Source organism: Myotis lucifugus, unplaced genomic scaffold, assembly GCF_000147115.1.
Source record: "Myotis lucifugus unplaced genomic scaffold, Myoluc2.0 scaffold_580, whole genome shotgun sequence".
NCBI lineage: Eukaryota > Metazoa > Chordata > Mammalia > Chiroptera > Vespertilionidae > Myotis > Myotis lucifugus.
In genome coordinates this window covers 388,428-415,293 of record NW_005871628.1, presented here as the reverse complement: position 1 = coordinate 415,293, position 26,866 = coordinate 388,428, and the positions used below count along the sequence as shown (strand labels likewise).

The 26,866-nt window shown below is 59.2% G+C and overlaps 1 protein-coding gene across 1 annotated transcript in view; it reads left to right on the top strand.

Moving 5' to 3' along the window:
* The first annotated feature begins 83 nt into the window (after positions 1 to 83).
* Positions 84 to 26,866, top strand: part of TNFRSF1B (TNF receptor superfamily member 1B) — a 29,833-nt gene continuing 3,050 nt past the window's right edge. The window contains 10 exon segments of the mRNA XM_006104524.3: positions 84 to 241; positions 17,908 to 18,007; positions 18,597 to 18,725; positions 19,180 to 19,329; positions 19,807 to 19,877; positions 19,879 to 19,901; positions 20,315 to 20,553; positions 21,292 to 21,369; positions 21,937 to 21,968; positions 26,415 to 26,622. Coding sequence (XP_006104586.1) covers positions 164 to 241; positions 17,908 to 18,007; positions 18,597 to 18,725; positions 19,180 to 19,329; positions 19,807 to 19,877; positions 19,879 to 19,901; positions 20,315 to 20,553; positions 21,292 to 21,369; positions 21,937 to 21,968; positions 26,415 to 26,622 — 1,108 coding nt within the window. The 5' untranslated portion in view covers positions 84 to 163.

The window sequence follows — 26,866 nt, the reverse complement described above, 5'->3', positions numbered from 1 at the left end:
TTCTAGCCACGCCCCCGCCCCTCTAGCCCCGCCCCTACGCCTCTAGCCCGGCGCGTGTGTTTCGCTTTCAGTGGGAGGCGCGGGAGCGCAGCGAGGGGAGGAACCTGCAGGAGCCTGGGCCAAAGCCGGCCGGACCTCCCGCGCCGCCGCCGCCACGCGCCCCATGGCTCCCGCCGCCCTCTGGGCCGTGCTGGCCTTCGGACTGCAGCTCTGGGCCGCGGGCCGCGCCGTGCCCGCCCAGGTGGGTGCCTCGCGCGGGCCACGGAGTGCGCCTGCCCCTCACGCCCACCGGGCTGGCGCCACCCCGGGAAGCGCCGGCCACGAGCTCCCGGGGCGCCGAGACGGGGGTGCGGGGCTCGGGGCGACCGAGAAGCCGCGCGCCCCACAGGGTCAGACTCTGCGCCGCTGGAGACCCGCTGGGGACCTCGGTTTGGCACCGAGGAAGGGGTGTGGGGGGCACCGAACTCCCGGGGTCGGGGGCGCAGTCAGGTCCCTCCGCCAGTCCCGGCCAGGGCGTTTGGAGATCCCCCCTTCGTTACCCCTGTGACTGCCGAGACCAAGCTTTCCTTCCCGTGGGGAGGAGGTGGCCTGCCCTGGGGTGCTGCTCCTACTGCGGATGCCGGGCACCCTTTTCAGCTGCCGGGCACCCTCTTCAGATGACTTCCTCCTCCTCTGAGTTATGGTTTCCTCGTTCTTAGAAATACAAGGGCTGCATTTCTGAAAGGATAGGGCCAGGTGTACAGTAGGCGCCTAATAAGGGCACAGTCGAACCGTGGGCTGATTTCCATGCCCAGACCCCTCCCCCAGGAGCCACCTGGTGTGTCCAGCGGCCACTTGAGAGTCTCTTCTCTGGGGGCTGCGGGGTAACGAGGAGGAGAGACGTGTCCTCAGTTTCCCCTGGGCCCACCTCCCCGGGACCTGTCCTGTGCTTGAGCTCTGGGGACCAAGGAGGTGAGGGAGGACTTGTGGGTGGTCTCTAGGGGCTCCAGGAAAATGGAGAGAGCAGAAAGCCCAGAGCTGTTATTCTAACTGCACCCACCAGCCAGCAAGGCAGTGGAATGGCTTGTCCTCTGCTTTTGTGGCTGTCTCCATGCTCTCGTACAATAGAGGGACCCCATTTTACAGAGAAGGAAAACTGAGGCCCAGAGAGCTCCTTGTATTTCATGGAAGGGCATGGGAGGCAGTCTTCCTCCAAAGGGTCATCTCTTCCTTTCCCCCCATGGCTGGGGAGGGGGTGGGCCTTCCTCCCTCCTCATGGTCCTTCCCTGATGGACCTGTAGTTTGTACTGAGCCATCTTGGACATCTTGACCAGGAAGGAAAGTGGGGGAGGTGGCATTGACTCATGTGGCCATGTGTGGTGACTCACCCGCTAAGGCTGAAATTTCACAGTCCAGTTCTTGAAGGCAGAGGAGGGGCTGTCCAACCAGAATCCACTCTCACACAGTGGATTGTGGGGGACTGCCCCAGAGGTTGTCCTGGAAACAGAGGTGGTCCTGGGTGGAGAGTCCCAGCTCTGAGAGCTGAGCGTGGGTGCTGACGGCTGTGGTCCTCAGCCTGACCGCAGTGGCTGACCGGAGCGGCGTCACCCTGCTCCGGCGGCACGTGAGCCCCTGGGGTGGAGGCACAGGTCTCTGTGGCCTATGGGACACCAGGCCCGAGTCCTGGAGTTGAGGGGTTTCCCTTGCATCTCTCACCTCCCTCCCCTCTTGACCGGCTCCGGGGTCATCTCAGGTTCCCTCCTCCTGGTACTATCTCCACAGCCTCTGAGCTGATCTCTTAGCCCTGCGCCCCCTCCCATGGACCCTCCGTGGTGGCACCGCGGGGAGCCCCTCCTCAAGTTGGAGCATCTCTCTCCCTGCCTGAGAAGCCTCTGTGGCCCCCTGTGGCCGAGGCAGAACCCACCCCCCACCTACCCCTGTGTCCCAGGACAGAGGTATCCAGGTTCTTGCTGCCCCCTCTCTGCATCTGTACTTCACACCCTGTGAAACACGTGTACCCTGTGCTGTTCATGGTGCACCCCTTGCCCTGTCCTTCAGGGCCTTTGCAAACGCCACCCCCTGAATTCTTCATTCTTCCAGCTGGATCTGATCCTTTTCCCTTTTCCTCTCAGAGCCCTTGTCCCTCTCGAGGATAGGTTACATTCTGCTTAAAAAAATAATAATAATTTTTTTTTTATTGATTTCAGAAAGGAAGAGAAAGGGGGGAGAGAGAGAAACATCAATGATGAGAGAGAATCATTGATCGGCTGCCTCCTGCAGGCCCCACACTGGGGATCAAGCCCGCAACCCAGGAATATGGCCTGGCCGGGAATTGAACCGTGACCTCCTGGTTCATAGGTGATCGCTCAACCACTGAACCACGTTTTTAATCGAGTTTTTATCCGCCTCAATAGATAGAAAGTTCCTTGAGGGCGGGGACTGAGGGGCCCTCCTCCTTCTCATTGTCACCAGCACAATCGCTCCAGTTTTTGGAACATCTCCTGAGAGCCTGGTACTGTGCTAGGAATTTACCACAGGATCCCCCTGGAATTTTCCTTACAGCAACTCCTAAAAGGTGGATGGTGCTGTTGCCATTTAGAGGTGTAGAAACCGGCCCGAGAGGTGACGGCATTTCCCAGGATTGCAGAGCTGGGAGCGAGGGGGATGGCAGGGATATGAATGCAGGTCTGCCTCATTCCAGAGCTCTTTGCACGATAGCCTCCCCGTGCCTGTATCCCTGTTCCTGCCCTCAGCCGGGTCCCTTGCACGCAATGGATCCTGTGTAACATTGGCTGTAACTAGACTGAGTTACAGAAAGAGCCCAAGGCGACCTGAGCTGGCTGCAGGGACAGCAGACTCACTGTGTGATCAGGGCGTTTGCCTCCAAGCTGTATTTGTTGGCTGGGATGGAATGGATTGGACATTCCTTCATTCATTGGACAAATAAGTGCCAGTAAAGTTGGCAGGATAGGTGAGTGCCTGGTGCCCTGTGATGGGGGTGGGCAGGGCCCCAGCAGTCTGGCTTTTTGTTGTTGTTGGGGAGGGACTGAGGGGATCCCTACCTGCTGGGTCTGACCTACGTACCCTTGAATGTCTTGGGGTGGAGGGGCTGCTGTTCGCCTCCTCAATACCCAGCTCAGGTGACTGAAGAGGTTGGGGCTTCCAGGCAGGCCTGTGGGTGTTGGCCATTGGCGTGGCGATGGGTGATCCAGCTGTGTGCTGTCCCTTTGCCCCCTCCCTGACAGCCTCGAACCGAACCTGTGTGCTGAGTGAGAATGTGGCCCAGGCGTAATTTCTTCAGAGGGCAGTGGCCAGGTGGCCTGGTACCTTGGTGCTGTGCCATTCACCCATTCATTCCCCCAACAGTCACAGGCACCTGCTCTGAGCTCAGCCCCGTGCTGGGCTCTAGGGACCAAGATGACCACGACCCAGCTCCAGCCTTCCAGGAGCCACCCTGCCAGTGGTCACTGACCTAGGCTCTGCCCCTCACTGCCCTTGGCACCCAGGCCACGTTACTGAGCCTCTGCTTTCCCATGGGCGTGGGAAGTCCTGCCCACCTGTCTTCCTCTCAGGGCCAAGTGCGTACGGAAGGCCCTGGAGCAGAGAAGGCTGAGAACCTGCCAGCGTTCTGGTGGCCCTCACTCATCCTGTCCCTCGCAGGGCCGGAGACTTTTTATGGCCCTGACCATCCAGTGCTTCGTGGGCGAGTAGCCGGGAAGGTTGTGGGGTGGGAGGGAGGGGAGGGGGAGTTTGATGCCAACTGTGCTGTGTGCGCGCGTGTGTTACGTTCAGCTCAGCACATCAACTTAGTTCTCAGTTTTGTGCCTCGCTGGCTTTTTCTGTTCCTCAAACATGCCCCACCCGTGCCTGCCTCCGGGCCTTTGCACTTGCTGTCCCCTTCGCCCTGACTGTTCCTCCTGCTGATACCTCCTGGTGTCCTTCCCTCACTTCCTTCTGCTCAAATGAATGAGTCCTCCGAGAGGCCTTCTGCGACCATCCTGCCTATAAAAGCTCCCATCAGGTACTCTCACTCCCTGACCTGCTTTGTTTTCCTCTCCTATTTTTTCACTTCTATTTTGGTTTTTCAAGTAGAATGCACGCACGGTGAGGGCAGGGACGTGCCCACTGCTATAGAGCGTGGGGTTTCTCATCCCAGCACTCTGGACATTTGGGTGGTTGTCGCGTGGGTTGTCCTGCGCGTCAGAGGATATTCAGCAGCATTCCCGGCCTCTACCCACCAGGTGCCAGTAGCACTGCCCATTCCGCTTTGACCATTAGAAATGGCTCCAGATATTGCTAGATGTCCTCTGGGGAAGCCCTGGCCTAGAACAGAGCCTGGTGTGTAGTAGATGCGCAGAAAATGTTGATTAAACGCCCCAAAATGTTCACCTGACCTGTATAGTGACCCCGTTTTGTGGATGAGACAGAAGAGTTTGAAAAGCCAATGGTGACAGGACTGGCCTCCGGTCTGTCTCCCTCTCTCTGGACTGTTTTTCTGGGCTCGTCTCTCTGCTCTATTGAGTCTGCAGAGGCTAGGAGTGCTCATTCCCGCCCTGGCTCACAATGGGGCCACTCCCGTGGGGTCACTGGCTGTGACGCGGGGTCCTAGTAGGCACGTGACCTGTCCAGAAGCTGGCAGGGAGGGAAGCTGGGGCTCGGGATAGGGAGAGGGGTGCTTAGGATAGGGAGATAGTGGAGCTGCTGTGGCTCCCAGTTCTGGCCACTCTGCCGGCCACGGGGAAGCAGTATTGATGACTCAGGGAAAGGGCCCGACCTCAGAATCAGACAGACCTCAGCACAAATCCTTACTTTGCTGTTTATAGACTGGGTGTCCTTGGCATGTCTGGGAGCCTCAGTGTTCCCATCAGTAAAATGGGAATGATCCCCACCTCACTGGCTGGTTGTCAGGATTAAAAGTACTTTATGGGTGTCAAAGCCTGCGGGCAGCTGTTTGAGCATTGGTGGCTTTGCAGGTCTGACCTGCTCTGGTCCTGGGGCGGTGCCAGGCTGAGCGGGTCCACTGTGGAATCCGGTTCTCTGTCTGAGCCACAGAGCCATGAGGTGTGGGTGGCAGACCTCCCGTTGCCCAGAGCTCCTGCCCAACATCCCTGAGGTCAGTCTCCCTCCTGCCTGGTGGTGCTTCCTTCCCAGATGCCCCTTGCTGGGCCTCTCACTCCCCCGCCCAGTGGCCTGGCTGTAGGCCCCCAGGGAATGTGGCAAAGGCTGTCAGGTCAGGAAATCACTGTCCCGCCCTTCCCCACTCCTTTCAGTGAGTGACAGGTCCTGGGTGTGATTTGAGGAGGAGCAGGGTGACCTCTGTGTGAAGGGGCTGCAGGAGGCCTCAGCTTTCCCACCTGCAGGGTGGGCGTGGCTGACTCCGGGATGCTGTCTCTAAATAGTCTCTTCCATCTCACCCTAGCTGGATTGGCTCAGTGGATAGAGCGTCGGCCTGCGGACTGAAGGGTCCTGGGTTCAATTCCAGTCAAGGGCATTTACCTTGATTGCAGGCTCCTTTCCGGCCTGGGCCCTGGTTGGGGCTCATGCAGGAGGCAACGAATTGATGGGTTTATCTCCCATCGATGTTTCTCTCTGTTTTTCCCTCTCTCTTCCACTCTCTCTAAAAATCAATGGGAAAATGTCCCCGGGTGAGGATTTAAAAAACAAAACTTGTCTCTTCCATCTCTAACCTCTGAGAGCCTAAAGGTTCTGTTTATTTGTAACCCGGGGAGGCACTGGCCTGGGTGGCAGGAGGCCAGAGTCCCCTCCGAGCGCGGTCACTGGCTTGCTGGGTGACCTTAAGCATCCCTATCCATAACACCCCACAGCACTGAGCCCAGCACGCTGGCTGCTGGAATGTTGGGGAACTGTCAGCTTCGCATGTGCTTGACAGGCCACAGACTGGGGGGTGGGGGTGGGGCTAAAGTTTTTCCGGGAAGGAGAGCCCCCGCACGCCTCATGTTCATAGCGGTGCTTCCCCGCCGCTCTCTCTCCGCTGCCCTCAGCCCCACGACTTGGGCTGGAATGAGTTCTGGGACTCAGGCCCTGCCCTGGGCAGAACAGGATCCTGGTTCCGCCTCCCTGCTGCTTAGAACCCAGTTAGCACCTTTCAAGGTTCAGCAGCCAGACCCTTTGGGGCTGAGATTGTGGGCAAGTCCATGCTGTGGGCACCCACTGCGGGGGCCTGCTGTGTGGAACGCACAGGTTCGAGGAAGCCTGGAGTAGTGGGGGGCCGGTTTCCTCAAAGAGGCGCTTTGTCACTGGTGATGGGCACACAGCCCTCCCCGCCTGAGTCCTGCAGGCCTCCCTCACCACCCGGGCTCTGGGCATTTGTCCCCTTGTGTCACGCTGTTGACTGCGGGCTGGGACTGCGCAGCTCAGGGCTCACCTCTCTGGGCCCGCAGTCATTTTCCATGAGGTGCGTGGTGAGGTCACAGGTGGTGGTGACGTCACTGTGGTTTGGGGGCGCGTGCCCAGGAGGAGGAAGTGTCTGTTTACTGACGGGTCTGGAAGACTAGCTTTCCCTCTGCCTTGAGGGTGAGCGATGCTGGGCGGGGAGGAGATGTACAGAAGGGGGCAGCTGTTCAGGAGGCCCCAATGTCCTTCTCCCGTCTGGTCTCTGCCCTGTTTCTGTTGCCTGTGACCTACAGGGCTCTACCTCTCTGAGCCTCCGTGTGGGCTAGCAGAGGAGAAGGGGACAAGCTGGCTCCTTCTCATGTGTCACCTGTGAGGCTTGTGATCACTAGTCTATTGATCCATTGCTAAAACAAGGAGGCCCGTTAGCAGCTCGTTCACACCAAGTGTCAGGGGGGAGGTCGCAGAGCAGCTTCCCAGGCCCCAGGCAGGCCAGCTGCCCAGACACAGTGGGCACACGTGGGGAGTTGCAGCGTGAATCCCTCCCAGGAGCGCTGGGCCTCAGGAGGCCGCCGACCCCTTGCTCTGTCCCAGCTTCGGAGCCGGGTCCTGGGCTGACCGGGCGGCTCCGACCAGGGTCAGGGCAGAAATCCCCAGGGGGTTTTGTTTGTTTGGCTTTGCCATCCAGACAGCGGCCCACCCGGCTGTTTCAGTCTGAGCCCGGCCTGCAGTGGGTATGGCAGATGTGGCCACGGGTTCAGGGAAGTGAGTGGGCCTGAGGGTGAGCACCAGCGGGAAGGGTTTGGGGGCAGGCGGGCAGGGCGTCTTCCTGGTCATCGTGGGAGGCCTTCTCAAATGCCGGGCAGGGGGGATGCCCGAGGGCTGGGAGTCTGGGGTCCGAGGCCCCATCCTGGCTCGGCCTCTAGCTCGGGGGGACTTGGCCACTTTCTTTATCTCTGAGCCTCAGCTGCCCCGGCTGGAAACGGACCAGCAAGGACCTCACCCTCCTCACCTTAGAGGCCTCTGGCTCCACATGTTACACCGGGGGAGGTGGTGAGGGGAGCTGGTGGCTATGGGCAGGGGTGGTGTGCGGCTCTGGCCTCCACAAGACCCCGCCCAGAAGGCCAGGTCTGGACTTGACAGTGAGTCTCCAGGGAAGGGCTCCCAGCACTTGCCTTAGTTAGGGGGACCCCTGCCTGTCCTTCCTCCTGCTGGCCCACAGCCTGGCTTCCATCTGCCACTCACAGAGGCTCCAGTTCAGCTTGTTCCTGGTGAGCCTGTCGCCTGCTACTCCAGTCTCCTGGTCCTCTGGATCCACAAGCCCCCAATCCTGCTCCTTCCTGTCCTGTCCTCCCAGCAATATTGAGCCGCCCCCCCACCTCATGGCATGATCCCCCCATGTCCTCTCACCCACCTCTCTTCCTGGCCTGGCCCCTTGGTGACTGCCATACATATAATTGATTTCAGAGAGGGAGAGAGAGATAGAAACATCCATGATGAGAGAGGATCATTGATTGGCTGCCTCTTGCACCCCCCCTACTGGGGCATATGCCCTCACTGGGAATCAAACCGTGACCTCCTGGTTCATAGGTCGATGCTCAACCACTGAGCCACACCGGCCAGGCTCTTGTCACCTTTTTGTCTCTCCTCCCACAACCTGCCCCCCTTCAGGCCCTCTTCCCACAGTGACCACACAGGGGTCGTTCTAAAAGCTGAGCTCTGCGGATGGGCAGGGTTGGCTGAGTGGGTACCAGGAGGAAGACAGGCAGGAATAGCAGGGGACAAGAGCTAAACCGTCCTACTTGGATCAAAAGGCTAGTTAGGGCCAGTGACGGCACAGGAGGCTATAAGCTGCTCAGGGCCAGTGTATGGGAGTAGTAATATCAATTATATTTAAAGAATTGTACCAACTATGACTTTTGGAGTGCTTAACTAAACACTACATGTGTTACCTCATTGATCCTCACTACAGTGAGGTGTGTACTGTTATCAGCTCCACTCAACAGATGAAAAGGTGGAGGTGTATTAACCTCTTTTATTTAAAAAAACACAAGCACAACTCCTCGGATGCTGCCTGCCAGTAAGGAGGGGGGGGGAGGGGGGCGCGTCTGGATGCGGAGTCAGACATTTTTACTCCAGAGTCCATGCTTTTGGCTTCCATACTCACGTCCTTTCAGGAGCTGAGACAGTGGGGAGCCACCGATAGTTTTTGAGCAAGGGAGTGACCAGAACAGAGAATATATTAGGAAGATCACTCTGTCCTCAGGAGCAAGGACAGGCTGTTGCAATGGTTTAGGCCAAAGCTCTGGACTGAGGGAGTAGCAGCAGAATAGGGAGGAAGGATGGAAGGCTTCACGGAGGAGGAGGCCTTTGGACTGGACCAAAGACCTAGGAGGGAGCAGAGGCACCCGGGAGGTAGAGGATGTGTCCCTCTCCACCCTCCTGCAACACGAGGCCCTTCTGGCCTCCACCCTGCTTCAGCCCAGGCCAGGCGCCCTGATTCTGACCAGTGTCAGCCTCCCGTGTTCCTGAAGCTCCTGGGGCCAGCCCTAGGGGAGCCAGGCCTCGGTCACCCGGCCACTGCTGGCTGCGCATGACTGGGCAGGGCTAGCCTGATCATCTTCGGAGTTAGCTGTGATTCCCCCCAACCCCGCGCCCGGCAGAGGAGCGGGATCCCTGGGGATCTGTCTGACTGCCACAGCACCTGGGGACCTCTGGCGCCTGTCTGAGCTCAGCTTTGGCTTCCTTAGTGGTAAGAGGGGGATAAAAGTGTCCCTCTGTCACGTCCCACAGGGACTGGGAGACCCTGGGAGAGTGCAGTGAACTGAGGGCTCGGACTGACATCAGGGGTGCTTTGTGGGTGCCAGGCAAGGGCCAGTGCACTGCATGCACCCAGTGCCTCCATCCTCACAGCCGCCTGGATGGGGTGGGAGGGACCATCACTGACCCCATTTTGGGGGAGAGGTAGCGAGGCCCAGAGGCCACCCAAGGCGGTCGGGCTCCAGAGCTCCGTTCTTAAACCACCACCCGGACGTAACGGTGGGTGGTTGGTCACCGTGGCCTCTGAAAGGTGCCACTCCGTCTCCCCCCACTGGGACACCTCCCCCTCTCTCTATAGCCCATTTCCTGCCCAGTTCTCATGTGAACCCAACTCATTCAGCTAATGGAAATGAAAACTCTTCTATTCAACAATTCCACATCAGTAGGCACCTGCTATGGGCTGCGCCCTGGGCTGGGCGTAGTGATGAGTAATAAAAACCCTGTGAGCACCGATCGCCTCGTTCTGCCGGCCAGCACCGTGCCGAGCGCTTTACATAAGTTGACTCAGTGAATCATAACAGCCCTCTGTGGTGGGCACTGTTTTTGTCCCCATTTTATAGATGGCAAAACCGAGGCTGGTGAATGACAGAACTGGGATTACAACCTGGGTGTCTGGCGTAGAGGTCACGCTAGCGCGTGCAGAGGGGGTTGTGGTCCCTGCCCTGCGGGGGAGACACAGGGAAATAAATAGTCAACCAAAAAGTGGTCTGGACGGTAGAGAGACACCCAGGCTGTCGCTGGAGCCCCGAGGAGGGACCTTGGAGCCCATCTTGGGGTTCGGAGAAGGTTTCCTTGAGATGATGGTGGAGAGGGCTTTTGAAAGAAGCTGAAGAGTTAGCCCTGCAAAGGGGGGAGCAGAGGGAGTACCTGCGTGGAGGAGAGTGAGGGAGCCAGCGCTGCTCTGGATGAGCGGCCATGGGAGATGCTGGCGGGGCGGGGCGTTCAGGACTGTGAGCTCGGCCTGAGGGCAGGGGGGCCGCTGGGAGTTTTTAAACAGGGCCGGACTTGGATGTAGGAAGGTGGCTTCGGGTCCATTGGGAAAGGCTGGGACCAAGAGTGAGGCTGAGCCGGCGGGAGATGCCGAGGGAGGAGGGGGAAGCCATGGGAGACTGAGGAGGTGATATTGACAGGCCTGAGCGGCAGGGTCTGGGGGGTGGGGCGATGGGGATGGAAAGGGTTGTGGTGTTCTCTGCAACTAGACTGAGGGTTCCTTGGGGGCAGGCCCCACGCCCTGGAACCGGATACCAGCCCGGGCTTCCTGTCTGCCCCCAGCTCACTTCTGAAGGCACATCACAGGCGGCAGGGTGGCAGTGGGATGTGTCACCCCGAGCCACCCCCTGTGATGTGGTTGTCCTCCCTCTCTCCGTGACGGCAGATGAGCCTCCGTAGCCTGGCCCTGGCGTAGTCTCTGTGTCGGCCTGGCCCGATGTGGCTGCACTCACAGTCCACGGGGCTCCCGCAACCCCCCTAAGATGGAGGCCCAGCCGGCTCTGCTGCTTCTCACCACACCCGGGGCCCCAGGGACCTGCCATGCAAAGGAAGTGGTTTCTGTATTGCTCGAAGACAGTTGCCACCTGTGTGGGGGGCCCTGGGGCGCTGGGCAGACACCTGTGCCCCTCCCACAGCTTCACGGTCTGCCTCTGGGGCCCTGGAGACTCTTAAGCCTGGGAGAGTGGTGGGACCGCCCGCACCCTGCTCACTGTGGGTTCCCGGAGGAGCCACTCCCCATCTCTGGGCCTTTGTCTGTAAAATTACCACGGAGAGTCCTAGCCGGTTTGGCCCAGTGGATAGAGCGTTGGCCTGTGGACCAAAGCATCCCAGGTGGCAGGCTCCTCCCTGACCTGGGCCCTGGTCAGGGCTCGTGCACGAGGCAGCCAATCCATGTGTTTCTCTCACATCGATGTTTCTCTCTGTCTTTCCCTCTCCCTTCCACTCTCCCTAAAATTTAAATGGAAATATATCCCCGGGTGAGGATTAACAACAATAGCAGAGGATCACAGAGAAAAAATTGTCTGAGGCAGGTGTAGCTGTGACGCGCTCCTGTTTGCCGCTTGCTGGCCATGTGGCCTCTGACATGGTGTTGGTGTCGAATCTCTGGACCCGCCTCCACATCTCTAGAGTGGGGTACACTAAGCTCGTGGAGCTGGAGGAGGGGTAAGGAGAGAGAATGCATGTGAGCGTGCCCAGCACCGTGCCTGCGCACAGTAGGTGCTTCTCCTGGGTCTGACCAGTCTCCGTGAGTCTTTCCGGCTCTGTGAAAAGGCTAAACCTGAGAGACACGCTATTCCCCAAAGCCCGGAGCTTCTCTCTGTGCCTCCTTCCTGCCTCATCCCGGTCCTCTCTTAGCTGGATCCCTGCCCGGGGAGCTCCAGGGAGGCCCAGGGCGTGACTCCTTCCCAAGGGTGCTGCCATCGACGGGGAGGCTCCAGACAATTAAAAAGCTGAAGACCCAAAGGTGCTGCGGCAACGGTGGCAGGAAAAGCAGAGGGCCCCGTAGCTTGGTGCTTCTAGATGACACCGTCTTGGTGGCGGCCTCTTCTTCCTTCCCCAGGCCCGTCCTTGGTCTTCCTCTCTCTCTCTGTCTATTTATAAATAGGGGAAGGGACGGAGGGCCCCCACCGTGGCGTACACGCAGGGTCTTGGTCAGAGAGGAAGTCAGTGAGCTGGTGCAGGGTTGCCCAATTGCCCAGCGAGAGCTGATGCGGACGTTGGGGCCAGAGACCCGCGTGGCCGCCTGCTCTGCCCCTCCCTGGCTAAGGGCCCTGGTGCAGGGTCCACCTTGAACTGGCCTCCTTCCCCAGCCCCAGCAGCTGGCCGTGGCTTCTGATCCTCTGGGGTGAGAGTGGGGAGAGTTCGGGAAGGCGGGGAGCAGCGGGCAGGAAAAGTCTTGCCCGACTCACCAGGTAGGTCTTGTCTGGCTGTAGCTCTGCCTCTGAGGCTCACTTTCTTTCACGGACTCTCAGCGACATTGCTGTCCCTTATCCTGGACACTGTGTCCTTTGGCCATTTAATGGACCCTAGCCACTCACCCAGATTCATTATTTTGGGGTCCCATTACTCTTCTAGGTGTTCCTCTTGATGAAGTCCCTTTGAGACAACCTGAGGCCAGTACCCTAGGAAACACATCTGGCCTGGGGGACTGTCCCCCTCCCTCTGCCCCAATAAGGCCCCCACCCCACTGTCACAGGGGCTGGCCTGTCATAGCCTCCTGACATCAGGCTTCTGCAGGACTGGCCTGGGGCCAGCCTGTGGTGAGCCCGTAACTCTAAGGGTCACAGATTAACTTCTCTACACTTGTCCCTTCCTCTGCAAGGCTCCCCTGGGCCGTGTAGCACCTCGAGAGAACTGAGAACTGCGCAGCTTGCCCGCGTCTTGTCCTCGCCTAGCCCTTCTCAGCTAACGCCAGGCAGAAGGAGCCCAGCTCTGATATTCCGTCTGACCCAGGGTACAGCTCAGGGCCTTTGCACACCCTCTGAGCTCCCCCCGTGGATTCCCCGAGGGTCTGGGAGAAGGTGATGGACCCCCTGCCTTTGTTCCTGCAACAACCCCAGGAGGAGGCAGGGCAGAGCGTCTGGCACCATTTCATGGGTGAACAGTGTTGAGGCTCAGGGAGCAAGTCACATCCCCACGGCCCCTGGGACCAGCACGTGAGCCAGATCCTCTGACCTCAGCCGAGTGCTGCTCCTGCGACGCCAGGTGTTTGTGTACTGGGCGGGCAGCCTTCGCGGCTCTCTCCTCCCAGGCCACCTGCTCAGGGTGCCCGCGCCCTGGGATAGGGGAGGAGGGGCAGAGGCTGGGGCATGGAAGCCGTACTCCACACCCACTCCACACCCACTCTCAGCCTGGCCTCAGCCCCAGCCCCCACCTCCCGCTCATTCAGTTTTTCCACCTCCTGTGGTGGGCCACCTCCCAGCCAGCACGCCTGTGGTCTCGGGAGGGGTTGAGCTTGTTGACACCCATCTTTAAGAAGCTGAAGCTGGAGAGGGCTTAGAGCACCAACCAGGCCCCTGCTACCATTTTACAGATGAGAACACTGAGGCAGGCAGTGCCCACAGTAGAGGCGGTGTCTGCGGAGGGGAGGGAGGGTCTTTGGGGTGGGCCTGGGGGTGGAAATCCAGTCTTCTGCGGTGGGGGACACAGGTGTGTCAGCTTGATGCTGGGGAAGAAATTAGGCCAGAGGTGAGGAGCCTCTTTGAGGCTCAGTTTTCTCATGTGACTTGGGAACAGTGGTCATACCCATGTCCCAGTGCTGGGATGAGGACTCAGAGAGACATGGATGCGAGTAAATGACGCTGCACGGTGCCTGCTGGGAGCCAGCTTCCAGGAGGAGGTGCTGCATGCTGCTGTGTTCGTCTCTCAGCGCCCTCGCCCTCGCCTGCTCCGGCCCCGCTGCCCTGGCTTCCCGGCTGCACTGAGCCCACCCAGCACCTTCTCCCTGTTGCTCCTGGCCCCACCTTGCTTTTCCTTTTTCCTGGGCTCCCACTGCCACCTCACATATTTCTACCGTGTGTGTCTCAGTCTCCCCACTAGAGCTCAGCTCCCCAGGGCAGGGACGTGGACGTGTTCGATGCTGTCTGCCCAGCACCTAGAATAACAGGTGCTCAGTACATATGAATGAATGAATGAATGAATGAGTGTTTCCGCCTTTGCCCCTGACTTTTTCCACTATTAAATGGGAAGACGCTGAAATGTCTTTAAGGCTCCTGAGCTGCTGCACCTCAATCCCACCCCCACTTCTGGGCCTCCGCCCCCCCTTGCTGGCTCCCGGGCATCTTTCTAGCACTTGGCACAGCTGTGGATCAGACTCCTACCTTTGCACCTGTGCCCTGTTCCTGCAGGGCTGCCAGCCGAGGATGGGCCCTCACAGGAGCCCAGTGACACAGGCAGTTCTGGGAAGAGCTGGGTCTTGGGTGCTGAGTGTCCCTGCCTGCTGGTTCTGTGGTTTCGGGGGATCTCCTGGGAACCTAGGACAGAGCTGAGGTCAGAGGCTGTTGGCCTAAGACGGAGAGGAATTCCCTGCATTGGTGTGTGTGTGTGCGCGCGCGTGCACGCCTGGGCGAGAGAACATGTGTGTCCATGGGAGCTAGCGCCCCAGTGTCTGCTTGTCAGAGAAGTAGTTGGCGGGGGCTGGTGGCATTGCAATGACTCAGGGACGAAGGCGGAGGGTGGATCCCAGAGCTGCCTCCTTCAGCTGTCCTGAGGAGGGGACCAAAGATTTCTCCAGTGGGAACAGAGCAAGAGTCACATCCCAGTCCCGCCTCCCCCTTCCTCCCTGGATGAACTCAGACAAGTGATCTGGCCTCGGCCTGCCTGAGCTGTGAAGTCGGCACACGCCCACCGACTTCTGGGGGCGGAAGCGGGATTCTGTATAGCGCCTGCAACCTTACCTGGCACACTGGGAGGCGCTTAACAGATGGCCCATTGTTTTCCTCCCTCCCGGAAGGGCCACCACTCAGTGCAGGTGACTCCTGCCCTAAGAGGACAGAGGCCCATGTTAAAGAGGGGAAATGGGCCACAGACCCTGATGTGAGGCAGCTCTGAGGCCTTTGGTGGGTGAGGGGTGGACCCTGACGGGCTCATGTGCACATCCTCCTCAGCCTCCACCAACCCTGGGATGGCCCCGAGCCTTGGGGAGACCAGGGGGTGGCTTTGCTTCTTTCTATCTCCATTTCCTCATCTGTGAAATGGGCACAATTAGACCTGTCTCACAAATTGGATGTTAGATGGTCCGTCCTTTCTTCCTTCCTATCCTCCTTTCATCTGTCACCCTTTCACCTATCATTCCCTGTCAACCAATCTATTATGTATCTATCATCCATCTATCTATCTATCTATCTATCTATCTATCTATCTATCTATCTATCTATCTATGTATCTATCATCTATCTATCATCTATGTATCTATCATCTATCTACCTATCTATCTATCTATCTATCTATCAATCATCTATCTATCATCTATCTTCTCCAATCCGCCACCCCCACTGGGCACCCATTGCCCACCTGTTACATGGGTGGTTAACACTCATCAGTGATTGCCAAGCTCCCTCCTGGGCCCTGTATTTTGAAAGCTTGGATCTGCTAAACATGCTGAGCGAATCAACTACTATCCACTTCGTTCCTCATTTTAAAATGTCAGTCAGCACTCCCCTGTGGGTGGGTGGTGCCTGGCTCTGAGCCTCCCCAACACCAGCCAAAGAAACTGGAAGCTTCCATAGCCCTGCGTTTCCCGGAGGCTCTCGCCACGTTCCGGGGACCTCCAGGGACCCCCGCCCGTGTGGCCCCTGCGGTGACCTGGCTCCGAGGCTGTGTCGCCTCTGCTCTGGGGCCTGCAGTGCTGGGAGTGACCTTTTGTCCCTCTCGGCCAGGGGCTTTCTGTTCCTCATTGTTTAGCCATGACAGGGCTGTGGGTTGGTTTTTTTTTTCTTTTTCTGTCCAAGAGGATAAACAGGCCTAGAAATTGCTCAAGAGAGGACCCACCCCCTTCACGCAGAGCAGGGGAGGAAGTGTGGGGAAGGCAGTGAGAGCAAGATTCAGACAGGACTGGACCCTGAGGGGAGGCTGCTGGGCAGTGGCTGGAGGCCGGCCGCCTGCCTTTGCCCAGGAACCCTTGGCCTGTGGGTGGAGAGAGAGCCCAAACTTGACCAAGGCAGGCCCTTTCCCATCAGGCTCTCTGGGCCTGACAGGAAATCCTCCAGCCGGGCAGCCCCCCTTGGGCTGCATGCCGGGAGCCCCTTTGGTCCTGTGGTTCTCTGGCCCCACAGGAATGAGGGGCTCCCCTAGTTACTGCCTGGATGCTCGTGGGGATGCAGGGTCCAGGAGACCCTTGGGGTCACCCTGCATGGCCCCTGCCCGCCTGGGGCATGCTCTGAGGGGCGGGCACAGCCGCTTCCCTGGGGGAAGCTCCGCACAGCAGCGGCCTGCAGGGAAGGCCATGTTGGGGGGCATGGGGGACAGTCAGGCCCTCCGCTTCAGTGCGAAGGGAGCTGCAGAGGTATGCTCTCTGGTTGCGGGGCCCCCCCCATCTTTGATCACGGGGTCTCCTCCGTGTGCCCCTCCCCCAGGTCATCTTGCTGCCTCTGGGTGTCAGCTAACAGGTGTGTTGGGCAGAGGAGCGTCAGAATCACCTGGGAGGTTCTCTTTTTCTTTTTTGACAGTTTCCTGTGCCCACCCTTGAGCCTCTTGTGCCCTGTTTGTTGAGCAGGAGTTGGCATGAGGCCAGGGGCTTGGGACGCTGGCAGTGAGCCCGCCCCAGCTGTGTGGAGCCTGATATGGGGCCTTGCTTTCCCCTCATTCAGGTGCCTGGCAGCCTGCCCCAGGGCCAGGCGGAGGAAAGGACTGGGATGGAGTGTGTGTGTGTTTGTGCATGCATGCGTGTGCATGTGTGTGCATGTGTGTGCATGCGTGTGCAGCCATGGCATGGGAGCTTACAGTCCGGATGGGAGCTTACAGTCCGGACGGGAATGGAAGTTATCTTTTAGACTCCGTGTTTAGACTCTCTCCCACCCTCACCAGAGCTGACTGCCTGGGCTGAGCGGGGGAAAGGACTTCACCTGGCAGCGTGGTGGGTGCTCCCATGTTGGGGCTCCATGTCCTGGTGCAGGGTCAGATCCCTCCGGGAAATGACATTGGAGTGAAGCCTGCTGCTTGGATTAGTGAGCCCTGGGTGGTAGCAGCGTCACCCCCAGCCTGCAGCCTCAGAGGGTGTCCGTTTAGTGGGTACAGGCCTGTGTGCCAGGACCCTGAGGGAGGAAGGTCAGGACTCGGGGTGCTAGTGATTACTCAGGGTGGGGTGTGGGCAGGGAAGCCTTGAGGCAGAGGCTGCTGTCAGAGGGGACAGTGGGTTTTGTCAGGGGAAGCAAGAGGCTGTTCCAGGCGGAGGTGACAGTTCAGGCAGGAGCGCGGTCGGGGAGGAGCTGCAGATTTCGGGGCAGCTGGAAACCCCGGCCCCGGGTGGGGGGTTGTCCAGGAGCCAGGACGGGTCTGGGACTGCCAGTCGGGCCGGCCGAGCAGGGAAGGAGCTGGGTTTCCGTTCTCAATGCAGAGGCCAGCCGAGGGCCCAGCTGCAGCAGGATGGGCGGGGAGCGGAGCGTGAACTCCACCACAGCAGCCGTCCACCTGGAGGCCGGGTCACTCTCAGGCAGCACCATGGCAGCTGGGGGGTGGGTGCTCTAGGGGGTCTGCCTAGAGCACCTGCAGCACGTAGACCCACCCCTGGCAACCTGTCAGTGCTCGGGAAATGGTAGCCATTGTTACTGTCATCCACAAATGCTCATCTGCTGAGCGCCAGCTCTGCCGGGGGCTGCATGCTGGCAGCTGAGGGTCCAGAGTCGGTGAGGCCATCACTCCTGCCCTGTGTATTGCAGACGTGTGTGTGTGTGTGTGTGTGTATGTGTGTGTGTGTGCACACACGTGCACATGCACCCATGCAAAATGGGAGGAGAAGTAGGTACCCCATTTCAGCACAATGAGATGATTGTTTGGAGGGGCTGCATCCAGCGTTCAGAGAGAGTCCAGAGGAGGAGGAACCTGAATCAGCCTGGGGGAGTCAGGGAGGGCTTCCCAGAGGAGGCAGTAGTTGGTTGGAAGGAGGCAGGGACTCTCCCTTCTACCTTCCCCTCGCCCCCCACCGAAAGGGAGAAGTCAGGTCCTCCGTCCATCCATCGGTGAGCCCCAGAAGGGGCTTGTGGGACACAGGATGGGGATCTGGGTGTCGGGTGTGGCCAAGCTGATGGCTGTCCTTCTTCCCCCTTCCAGGTGGTGTTCACCCCCTACGCCCCGGAGGACGGAAGCTCGTGCCAGTGGAGAGAATACTATGACGAGAGGGCCCAGATGTGCTGCAGCATGTGTCCTCCTGGTGAGGGACCACCCGGAGCCCTGGCCCTCAGACTGGCCCGGTTCCTGGGGGCTGGTGCTTGGGAGGGAGTGTATGTGTGAGGGTGGAGTGGGCAGGGTCATAGCTCTCAATTCTTCCTGAACTCCTTCTAGTTCCGTGAATCAGCCTTATGGTCCCTCTTGCTTCTGGGGCCTTGCATATGCTGTTCCGTCTTCCCAACTCCTTTTCCCTGGAAACGCCCTACTTATCTGTTAGACCTCAGCTTAGATGGCCCCAGGTGGAGAATTTTAGCCAAATATAAAGAAGAAAGGGGCCGGCAAACCGGTTCTCACTAAAGTGTGACTGACTAATGGACAGGCGGTTTTGATGGTGGAATGCCAGGCATCTGGAAGGAGCAGAGGGGAGGATATTTTCTGATCAGTGGGGGTTCAGAGATGGAGTGGCAGCTGGTACTTGCTGGATGTGAGATGAGTCGATGGAGGAGTTGGAACCCCATCAAAGAGCTTTCGCAGCTCCACTACAGATCGCTGGGGTTCTGGGGAACAGTGGATGAGCTCAGGGTCCGGGCAGCAGCCAACTCCCCTGAGACCACTGGCCCTGGCTTTCTCAGGCTACCACGTCCAGTCTTCCTGCACCAAGACCTCAGACACCGTGTGTGCCCCCTGCGAGGACAGCATGTACACCGAGCTCTGGAACTGGGTGCCCGAGTGCTTGAGCTGTAGCTCCCGCTGCAGCTCTGGTGAGTAGCCCCAGAGCGAGGGGTGGGCCCCAGCATCCTCCCCTGGGCACCTGGACTCCAGCCCCTTTGGCTGAAAGCTGATGTGGGTTACCCCAGACCTGCTGCTCCATGCCCCGGGGCATGAGGTTGCGTGGGCACAGTTCTTTACTATGTACCCGAAGCATGTTCATCCTGTCTTACTGAATCCCCTTCAGTGCCCCATGGGGCAGGCCGGCCAAGAGCCGTGGTGGGAGAACTGCCCGCTGTAGCGTTGAAGGCGTTGTGTCTTGCTTGTGCCGTGGAGCAGAAGGAGACTGCAGGCCATGGAACTCTGTGGGGAGGGGCGGGACCCATCGCCTGTTGGAGAACAGAGCTGTCTGAGGGTGGTGGGCTGGCTGGGAGGGCAGAGCGGCATGGCTGTGAGCAGGGCCAGTGGAGGCAGGAATGACCCTGGTCCGCCCTCTCGCCCCTCCAGAACTGGTAGAAGCTCAAGCCTGCACCCGGGAGCAGAACCGTGTGTGCGCCTGCAGGCCCGGCTGGTACTGCGTGCTGAAGAGCCAGCACAGGTGCCAGGTGTGCGCACCGCTGCGCAAGTGCCCCCCTGGCTTCGGTGTGGTCAAACCAGGTACGGGGTCGGGCAGCTGGCCTTGGGGTCCCCTTTGGGTCTCTCCTTCACGGGCATCAGCTCCTCAGCTCAGCCTGGGAACATTGTCGGTGGTGGCCTGCTATCCAGTAGGTGCCTGATTAGGTACCTAATGTGTGCTAGGCCCTGGGGATCCAGAGATGGATCAAATTAAGCCCTAAGCTGCTGGGAAATCAGGTGGTGCCCCAGGAAGGTGAACCCATGTGACCCCGGAGACCAGGAAGTCACCAGAATTGGTTAAAGAACAAACTCCCTAGCTGTGTGTTTGTGGGCGCGCATGTGCGTGCATGGTGTGTGTGTGTGTGTGTGTGTGTGTGTGTGTGTGTGTGTGTTTTCGGAGGTAGAGGTGCAGACAGTTCTACGGGTCCTCTGACTTCCCCTAGGGCTTCAGTGCCAAGGCCTCCCTGTCCCACGGAGCATCTGAGTTGGTGACAGGTCCCAATTTTTCCTTGATTGAAGGAACCCCAACATCGAATGTGGTGTGTGCTGCCTGTGCCCCAGGGACCTTCTCAGACACGGCGTCATCCACAGGACACTTGCAGGCCCCATCGGTTGTGAGTGGCTGAGCCCCTTGGTTCTGGGGGAGCAGGGAGGGGCTGCCCCGGGTGGATGGAGGGTCTAGAATACACAGTGGTGGGTGTCATGGTGCCTGAAACCCCCACTCTCGCCCCTTGGGTTGCTGAGGCCTGTTCAGTGCCAGGACGGGTTCATCTAATGGTGGACGGGTCCCAGGACAGCATGGCGAACAGTAGCCTTGCCCTGGAAGTCAAGACTGAGTGGGGAGCATGGGGACAGGGGGGCGGGTGAGGCGAGGAAGGGGTGGTCCTAAAAGATGGCAGGCACGTCCTCACTCCCTCATCCACGCTGCTGGGACCCTTGCCCTCTGAGCTGTCTCCCACAAGGGAGCCCAGCCACCCCGAGCCGTCCTGTCCTCTGCTGCCCCCTGACCAAGCGCCTCCTCTCCCAGCTGTGAGTCGACGGCCATCCCTGGCAATGCAAGCATGGACGCGGTCTGCACGCCTGTGCTCCCCTCCCTGCGTGTGACCACAAGCGTAGCCCTCAAGCCCCAGGCAGCGTCCACAAAATCCCAACCCATGGAGCCCACTCCAGGACCCAGCACAGCTGCCAGCATGTCTGTCCTGCTCCCCGTGGTCCCAAGTGCCCCGGCCGAAGGGCTCAGCACCGGGAACATCTCTCTTCCAGTTGGTAAGTCACAAGAGGGCCCGTTCATCCTTCCTCCCTCCCGCCTCAGACTCACCGAGAGCCCGCTGTGGGCTGGATGCGCGCCGTCCTGGGAGGCAGGTGGCAGGGAGACTTGTCTCCTCCCAGGACCTGGTCCTGTCACTGAGAGACCCCGAGTCGAGAGAGGCGGGCTTAGCTTTTTTTAAAATTTTAAATATATATTTTTATTGATTTCAGAGAAGAAGGGAGAGGGAGAGAGAGAAACATCAATGGTGAGAGAGAATCATGATTGGCTGCCTCCTGCATGCCCCCCACTGGGGATCGAGCCCGCAACCCAGGCATGTGCCCTCCCCGGGAATTGAACTATGACCTCCTGGTTCATAGGTCGACGCTCAACCACTGAGCCATGCCGGCCAGGCTGGGCTCAGCTTTTATCTCAAAGGGGAGGTGGTCTCCTGGTTGTTGGTTCTGATGAACCATCGGGCTGTGAAGATAGTGGGCTGAGCCACATCATCTCATGGGCTGTCCATCTGGGGGTAGGGACGACACCAGGCTTGAACGGTCAAGCTGGTGGCCCTCGAGCTTGCCTGGCACACAGTGTTTGGTTTGTTCGTGTTGTAATTGAATGCCGGACCTCTGGCCTGGGCTTGCCCCTCCCCTGGGACAGCCCCAGCCATCTTTGGTCACCGACGGACCTGCCAGGCCCCTGCTAGAAGTCCGTGTGCTTTTTGCAGCTGGTTTGAGCTTCTCCTTTCCTTCCAGGACTCATTGTGGGTGTGACAGCCTTGGGACTGCTAATGATAGGGCTGCTGAACTGTGTCATCCTGGCCCAGAAGAAAAGTAAGATTCCGTTCCTTTTCCCTGGATCCGTTTGTTCAGGAAGCTGGGTGCCTACTGTGAGTCAGGGCCTGGGCATAGCCCGAGGGCTCAGACAGAGCTGGGTACCGTAGACTCTGTAGGAGCTTAGAGCCTGGGAGGAGGGCACTTCTGCTAACTTAGCTACTGAAAGGCAAGGCTCCATGAGGGCGTCCCAGGGGGAGGAGTCCAGGATTCTTGTGGGGCATTCTGGGGGGAGTCAGGCCTCGGGGGCAGGTGGGGTTTGAGCTGGGTAAGATTTCAATGGGGGGCTTTGTGCAGGAAGGGCGTGCTCAGCAGAGGACAGGCGTGAGCCAAGGTGCGGAGTTTGGGGGAAAAGCAGTTGGGGGGATAGAAGGGAATGGAGTAGTGCAGAGCCAGCTGGAGGGCTGGGTGTGGGTCTTCGTGTGCCTTGTCTGGGAGATAATTATTTCCCCCTCGGCTGGGTGTACTCCCACCGGTTCTGCTTGGGCCCCACGCTGCCCTCCTAGTTAGAACAGCCGTGGCCCGAGGAAGACACTGTCCCTGACTCGTCCCCTCTCCCCTTTGCAGAGAAACCCTTCTGCCTGCCTGGAGACGCCAAGGTGAGTGCCCCTCCCCTGCTCTCCTTCCAGGAAGCAGTGGGTTCTGTAGGTGGGTCTGTCCAGGGCCAGCTGGTGTGCAGAGCCCTGAGAGTTGGAGGAAAGGCCAGCCAGGGCTGATCAAGGAGACCGAGTGTGAGATGCCACGGCCAGGAGCAGGGTTAGTGGTGTCCGTGGCAAGCATGTGGTCATGGACCTGTGGTGTGACCTTGGGCAGCCGGGAAATGGCTTGTGGCTCCGTTTCCTCACCCTTAAACGGGGACAGTGGTGCTCAGGGGCTGTACCATCCACTCAGCTGGCAACAATTCTCAGCATCTCTGTGGTGCTTACAAAGCACTTCCTCAAAGAGCAGTGGTTTTCAAACTGAGTGCCAAGGTACCCTGGTGTTCCACGGAGGGGGTCTGGGGGTCATCTTTGGGATTGAGATGGTGGCTAGAGGGCTGGGCTCTGGGTCCCCCTTCTTCAACCAAAGCAGCTCACCTTAGATCTTTTTTATAAAGTAGGGTCTGTGATCAGTTTTCCATCAGGAGGGCATTTGGCCACAAGTAACCGAAAACATAAGGGTTACTTAAAGCAAGAGGGCTTTATGTTTCTCACATGCTAAGAGGTCGAGGGGTTGATGGCTGCTGGAATAGGTCAACTGCATCCTTTGAGGGGCGGTAGGACCCCGGGCTCTGCCATCTTTAGTGTGTTGGCTTTTGTTCTGTTGCTTGTGGCTTCATGTCATGAGAGGGGATCACCACTTCCTGTGACCTCAGGTTTGAGGTGGGCAGAAGAGGGGGTCATGGCCCGCCATGGTGCCTTTTATCAGGAAATCAGCGCTCTCCCAAAAGCCCTGGGTAGACGTCTCCTTTTGTCCCATTGGCCTGAATGGTGTCACGTGACCACGCCTAGCTGCAAAGGAGTCCGGGAAATGGGGCGCTTTGCTTTCCCAGCCTCGGTGGTGGAGGAAGACAAGGGAGAGGGCTTGGGAGTGGGTGTGGGGTGAGCCAGTGCACAGTGGCTGCTGCACTCCCGAATCTGGTAGGCAGGGCAGGGTTTATACCTGCTTCTACAGACGAGGAAAGAGCTCCCTCCAGGCCCCCCGTCCTGCTGGGCAGGGTTCCTCAGCCTCGGCGCCATCACCCTGTCCTTGTGGGCTGTCCTGTGCTTTGCGGGCTGCTCAGCAATAGCGCTGGCCTCTCCCCAGTGGATGGCAGCAGCCCTGCCTCCAAGGAGTGACAGTCAAAGATATCTCCAGACATTGCTAACGCCCCCCGGAGGGCAGAGCCACCCCCAGCTGGGAACCACTGTGCTAGGGAGCAGCTCAGCCCCGGGCAGCCCAGTGCCAGAGGCTTACATGGGACTTGGGACTTGGTAGGGACTAACGACTGATTTCAGGTCCCGATTTTGTGGACAAGCGAAGAGGAAGGGACTTGCCCAAGGCCACACGGCACCGTGTCTCTGGACTCCCGGCTCTGCAACGTTCCAGCCGACGGGAGCACTGGTTTGGGAGTTCGGACATTTTCTCATCCCCCCAGGGTGCGAATGCCACTCCTTCCTCTTTCTGGCTTCCATTCGGTGACACTGGCAGCCGCCGAGGGGTGGCACAGAGGGCACGTGTGCCCTCCGGGCTCCTCCCCAGCACCCAGCTGTCACGTCTTCTCTCCTTCCTGGCCAAGTGTTTCCCAACACCCAGTGCAGTGAGCTGTCCCAGGTGTGACCCTGCAGCCGCACTTCCCCTTTCCCTACACAGAGTTCTGTGTTCACTGAGTGTGAGCAACGCAGCTACTATTTTGGAGAGCTGTTGTGTATAGGGCGGGTGCTGGTAACGGGCCCTCCGGGCAGGGCAAAAACCCCGAACCCCTGATTTGTGGTGTTAGCTCATTTCTGTGCCATAAACACTCCCACCGTCCCATTTCAAGCTGCCCAGTGAGGGCCTGGAAGGACTGACGCATAGGTCTGAGCTGGCCGTGCGCTCGGCTCCTGGCCCGTGTGCCAGCCTCGGTGCCTGTGCTGCGGCTCTGGCTGCAGTGAGGTGCCCAGTACAGTCACCCCCTTTCCCAGATGAGGAAACCCAGATTCAGGGAGGTTCTGTTCCCCGTATAAGGTCAGGCTGCTTGGGAAGTGACAGAGCCCAGGTTGGAAACTCCGTCTGAATCTGCAGGTTTGGCCGGGCCAGGCATTCAGGGCCGCTCCAAGCCCCCCGAGCCCCCACAGGCCTGCCCTCAGAGGCTGGTCACCTCCCCAGATGCCTGCCCTTCAGTCCCCAGGCTCCCACTCCCTCGCTTAGCCTGTGCCCACCCTGTTCCTCCGCTGCTGGCTGTGGTCCCTGCTGTGAGGCTGCTTGGTCCCGCCCCAGGTCTAGTCTGCTGGGGCGGAGAGTGCATGACTCAGCTCCTCCCCGCCCCTCCTGCTGCGGAAGGAACCCCAATGCCTGGCAGGGCAGTGGCTTCCCCTCTTTTGGGAAAGGTCAGCGTACCCTCATAGGTGAGCTCACCCACAGTCACCCCCACGGACACACTCGTGCACTGCTCACATTGAATAACGAGAGTGGGCATTTATGAGGTGCTGACGTATGCCAGGCACAGTCTGAGCGTTATTTATTCCCACAGCCGTGCTGCGGCACAGGCAGTGAGATGATTGCTCCAGTTTTACGGCCCAGGAAACTTGGGTCCAGAGCTACTAGGTAACTTTCCCAAGATCACACAGCTCGTGCGTGGCCTGGGACACAAACCTAGGCGTGCCTCTCTTCACCACCCCCAGCCGACGTGCCCACATGTCCCCCATAGACATGTATGTGTGTACACTTCACATTCCTTCACACCTGTACACGCGGGTGTGTGAACCTCATGGACGCACACTCGCACATGCAGACACATGGACCCTCGTCCGGAGGACCTAGTGGTGGCTCTGCCAGGGTCTGTGCATCCAGGCAGGACTGGGCTGGGAGGGGCTGGGAGGTGAGGAGGAGCTGGCTGGCTGGGGTCCTGGTTTTTTGCATGAACTCCCTCAGCATCCCCCCCCCTCTTTCTGGGGTCCCAGCCCAAGGAGCAGCACCCAGGATTTCTCTGCCCCACTCAGAGCCTGTCTGAACTTTGCAACTTGTGGCCTTGGGGGAGGGAGGCAGCTGTGACCTTTGGGGGTTTCTGTTCTGCTGGGCCTTGGCCACCGGCAGAGGAACGTGAAAGCCCCTTCTCTGGGGGGTGGTGAGGAATGACATTTGGATGCGCCTCCTCTCCCTCCCGCCCGCCTGTCCCAGTTCAGGGCAGGGCTCGGAGTGGGCAAGTTCAGCATGAACTAGAAATCTAGAAGTGCCCTCCTTCCCTTGAAAACTGGGGGAGCGGGGAGCCAGGGAGTCAGGACACAGTGGCAAGTCTCCAGCTTGGGGACACTGTTCTGGGCTGGTCCTGCCCCTCCCATGGACCAGCTGTGTGACTCAGAGCAGGGGACACACCCTCTCTGGGCCTCCATGGCCTCCCGGGGCTGCTTTAGAAGGATCCTCCTTGTAAGAGGCTATGAGCTGGCCTCGGGATATTGAGGGCTCCTGGGGCTCAGGTGCTGAGGGGCCACAGCCAATGTGGGCGGGACTGGGGGCCAGGGCTGCAGGATTGGCCAGTCCCGGGAGGGATGAGGTATTCTGCCTCTGCTCAGAGCACACCTGAATCTTGGCTCCTTCTGGAGCAAGGCCTTGGGGTCTCAGTGTTCCCTGGGGCGGGGGTCTACCGTGCCTGTGGCCCCCACCCCACAGCAAACGCTCACCCTCTGACCCTACCTCTCTCTACCGCGCTAAGATATATCTCGCCAACCCTTCACTCGCCTCAGTTCTCATTTTACCCTCATCCTTGGCAGTGGGTGAAAGTGTGGCCCCTGATTCAACAAACCCTTGTATGGAACTTACTATGTAACAGCCGCTGTTCTGAGCACTTTACCATTTACTCAGCCATTTAGTCTTCACAATACCCCTAGGAGATGGGCTGTTATTCTCCCTTTATACTAGTAGATGAAAAATGGAGGCACAGAGAGGCTAAGTAACTTTTTCAGGGTCACACAGCTAGTGAGTGATGAAGTCATGATTTGCACCCATGCGTCTGGCTCCAGAATCCATGCTCTTGGCTGCTGGGCCGGGCCACCCTGTGCTGAGGGGGTGGCCTTGGGAGAGTCACTCTCCTTCTCTGGGCCTCCATCCTGCCCTGCCTCTCAGGGGAGAATGATTTGGAGAACAGGGCCCTCTGAGCCCTGCCCGACGAGGGCTCACACTCCAGCAGGGCAGGCAGGTGCTAATCACAGAAACCGTAGAGGACACACGTCCCCAAAGCACCTTGTGTGGAAAGAACATGCACGGTGGGCAGAAGCAAGTAAACTTCAGGGCTTGTGACACGAGGCGCAGATGGTGGTGAGGAGGAGGAAGGAGGAAGGAGGGGAGCTGGCTGAGGCCTGACCGCTGTCCCTCCTCCCTTCCCCATCCAGCCTCACCTGCCTGCTGATAAGGCCCAGGCAGCTCCTGGCTCCGAGCAGCAGCACCTGCTGACCACGGCGCCCAGCTCCAGCAGCAGCTCCCTGGAGAGCGCGGCCAGCGCTTCGCACAGGGGGACGCCCACCAGGAACCAGCCACAGGTGCCGGGGAGGGACCAGCCCACTGGGTCTGGGGAGGCCCGTGCTGGCTCCGGGAGCTCAGGTAAGTGGCCCCGGCTTCATCCCCGCTTCGTGATTCTTCCTGCTTTCTGACTGAGCCCTTCCTCCTGGGCCCCAGCTTCCAGCAGGGCCTGAGAAGCCCTGCACAGTAGCCGTGGGTTGCCCCCCAGTGCAACACGCAGCCACCAGGCTCTTTGGGTTCCCTGAACCCCCCAGTTCCCTCCCACCTTTGCCCATGTGGGTTCTTTCACCAGGAGCACCCTTCCTTCTAGACAGCCCTAACTTGT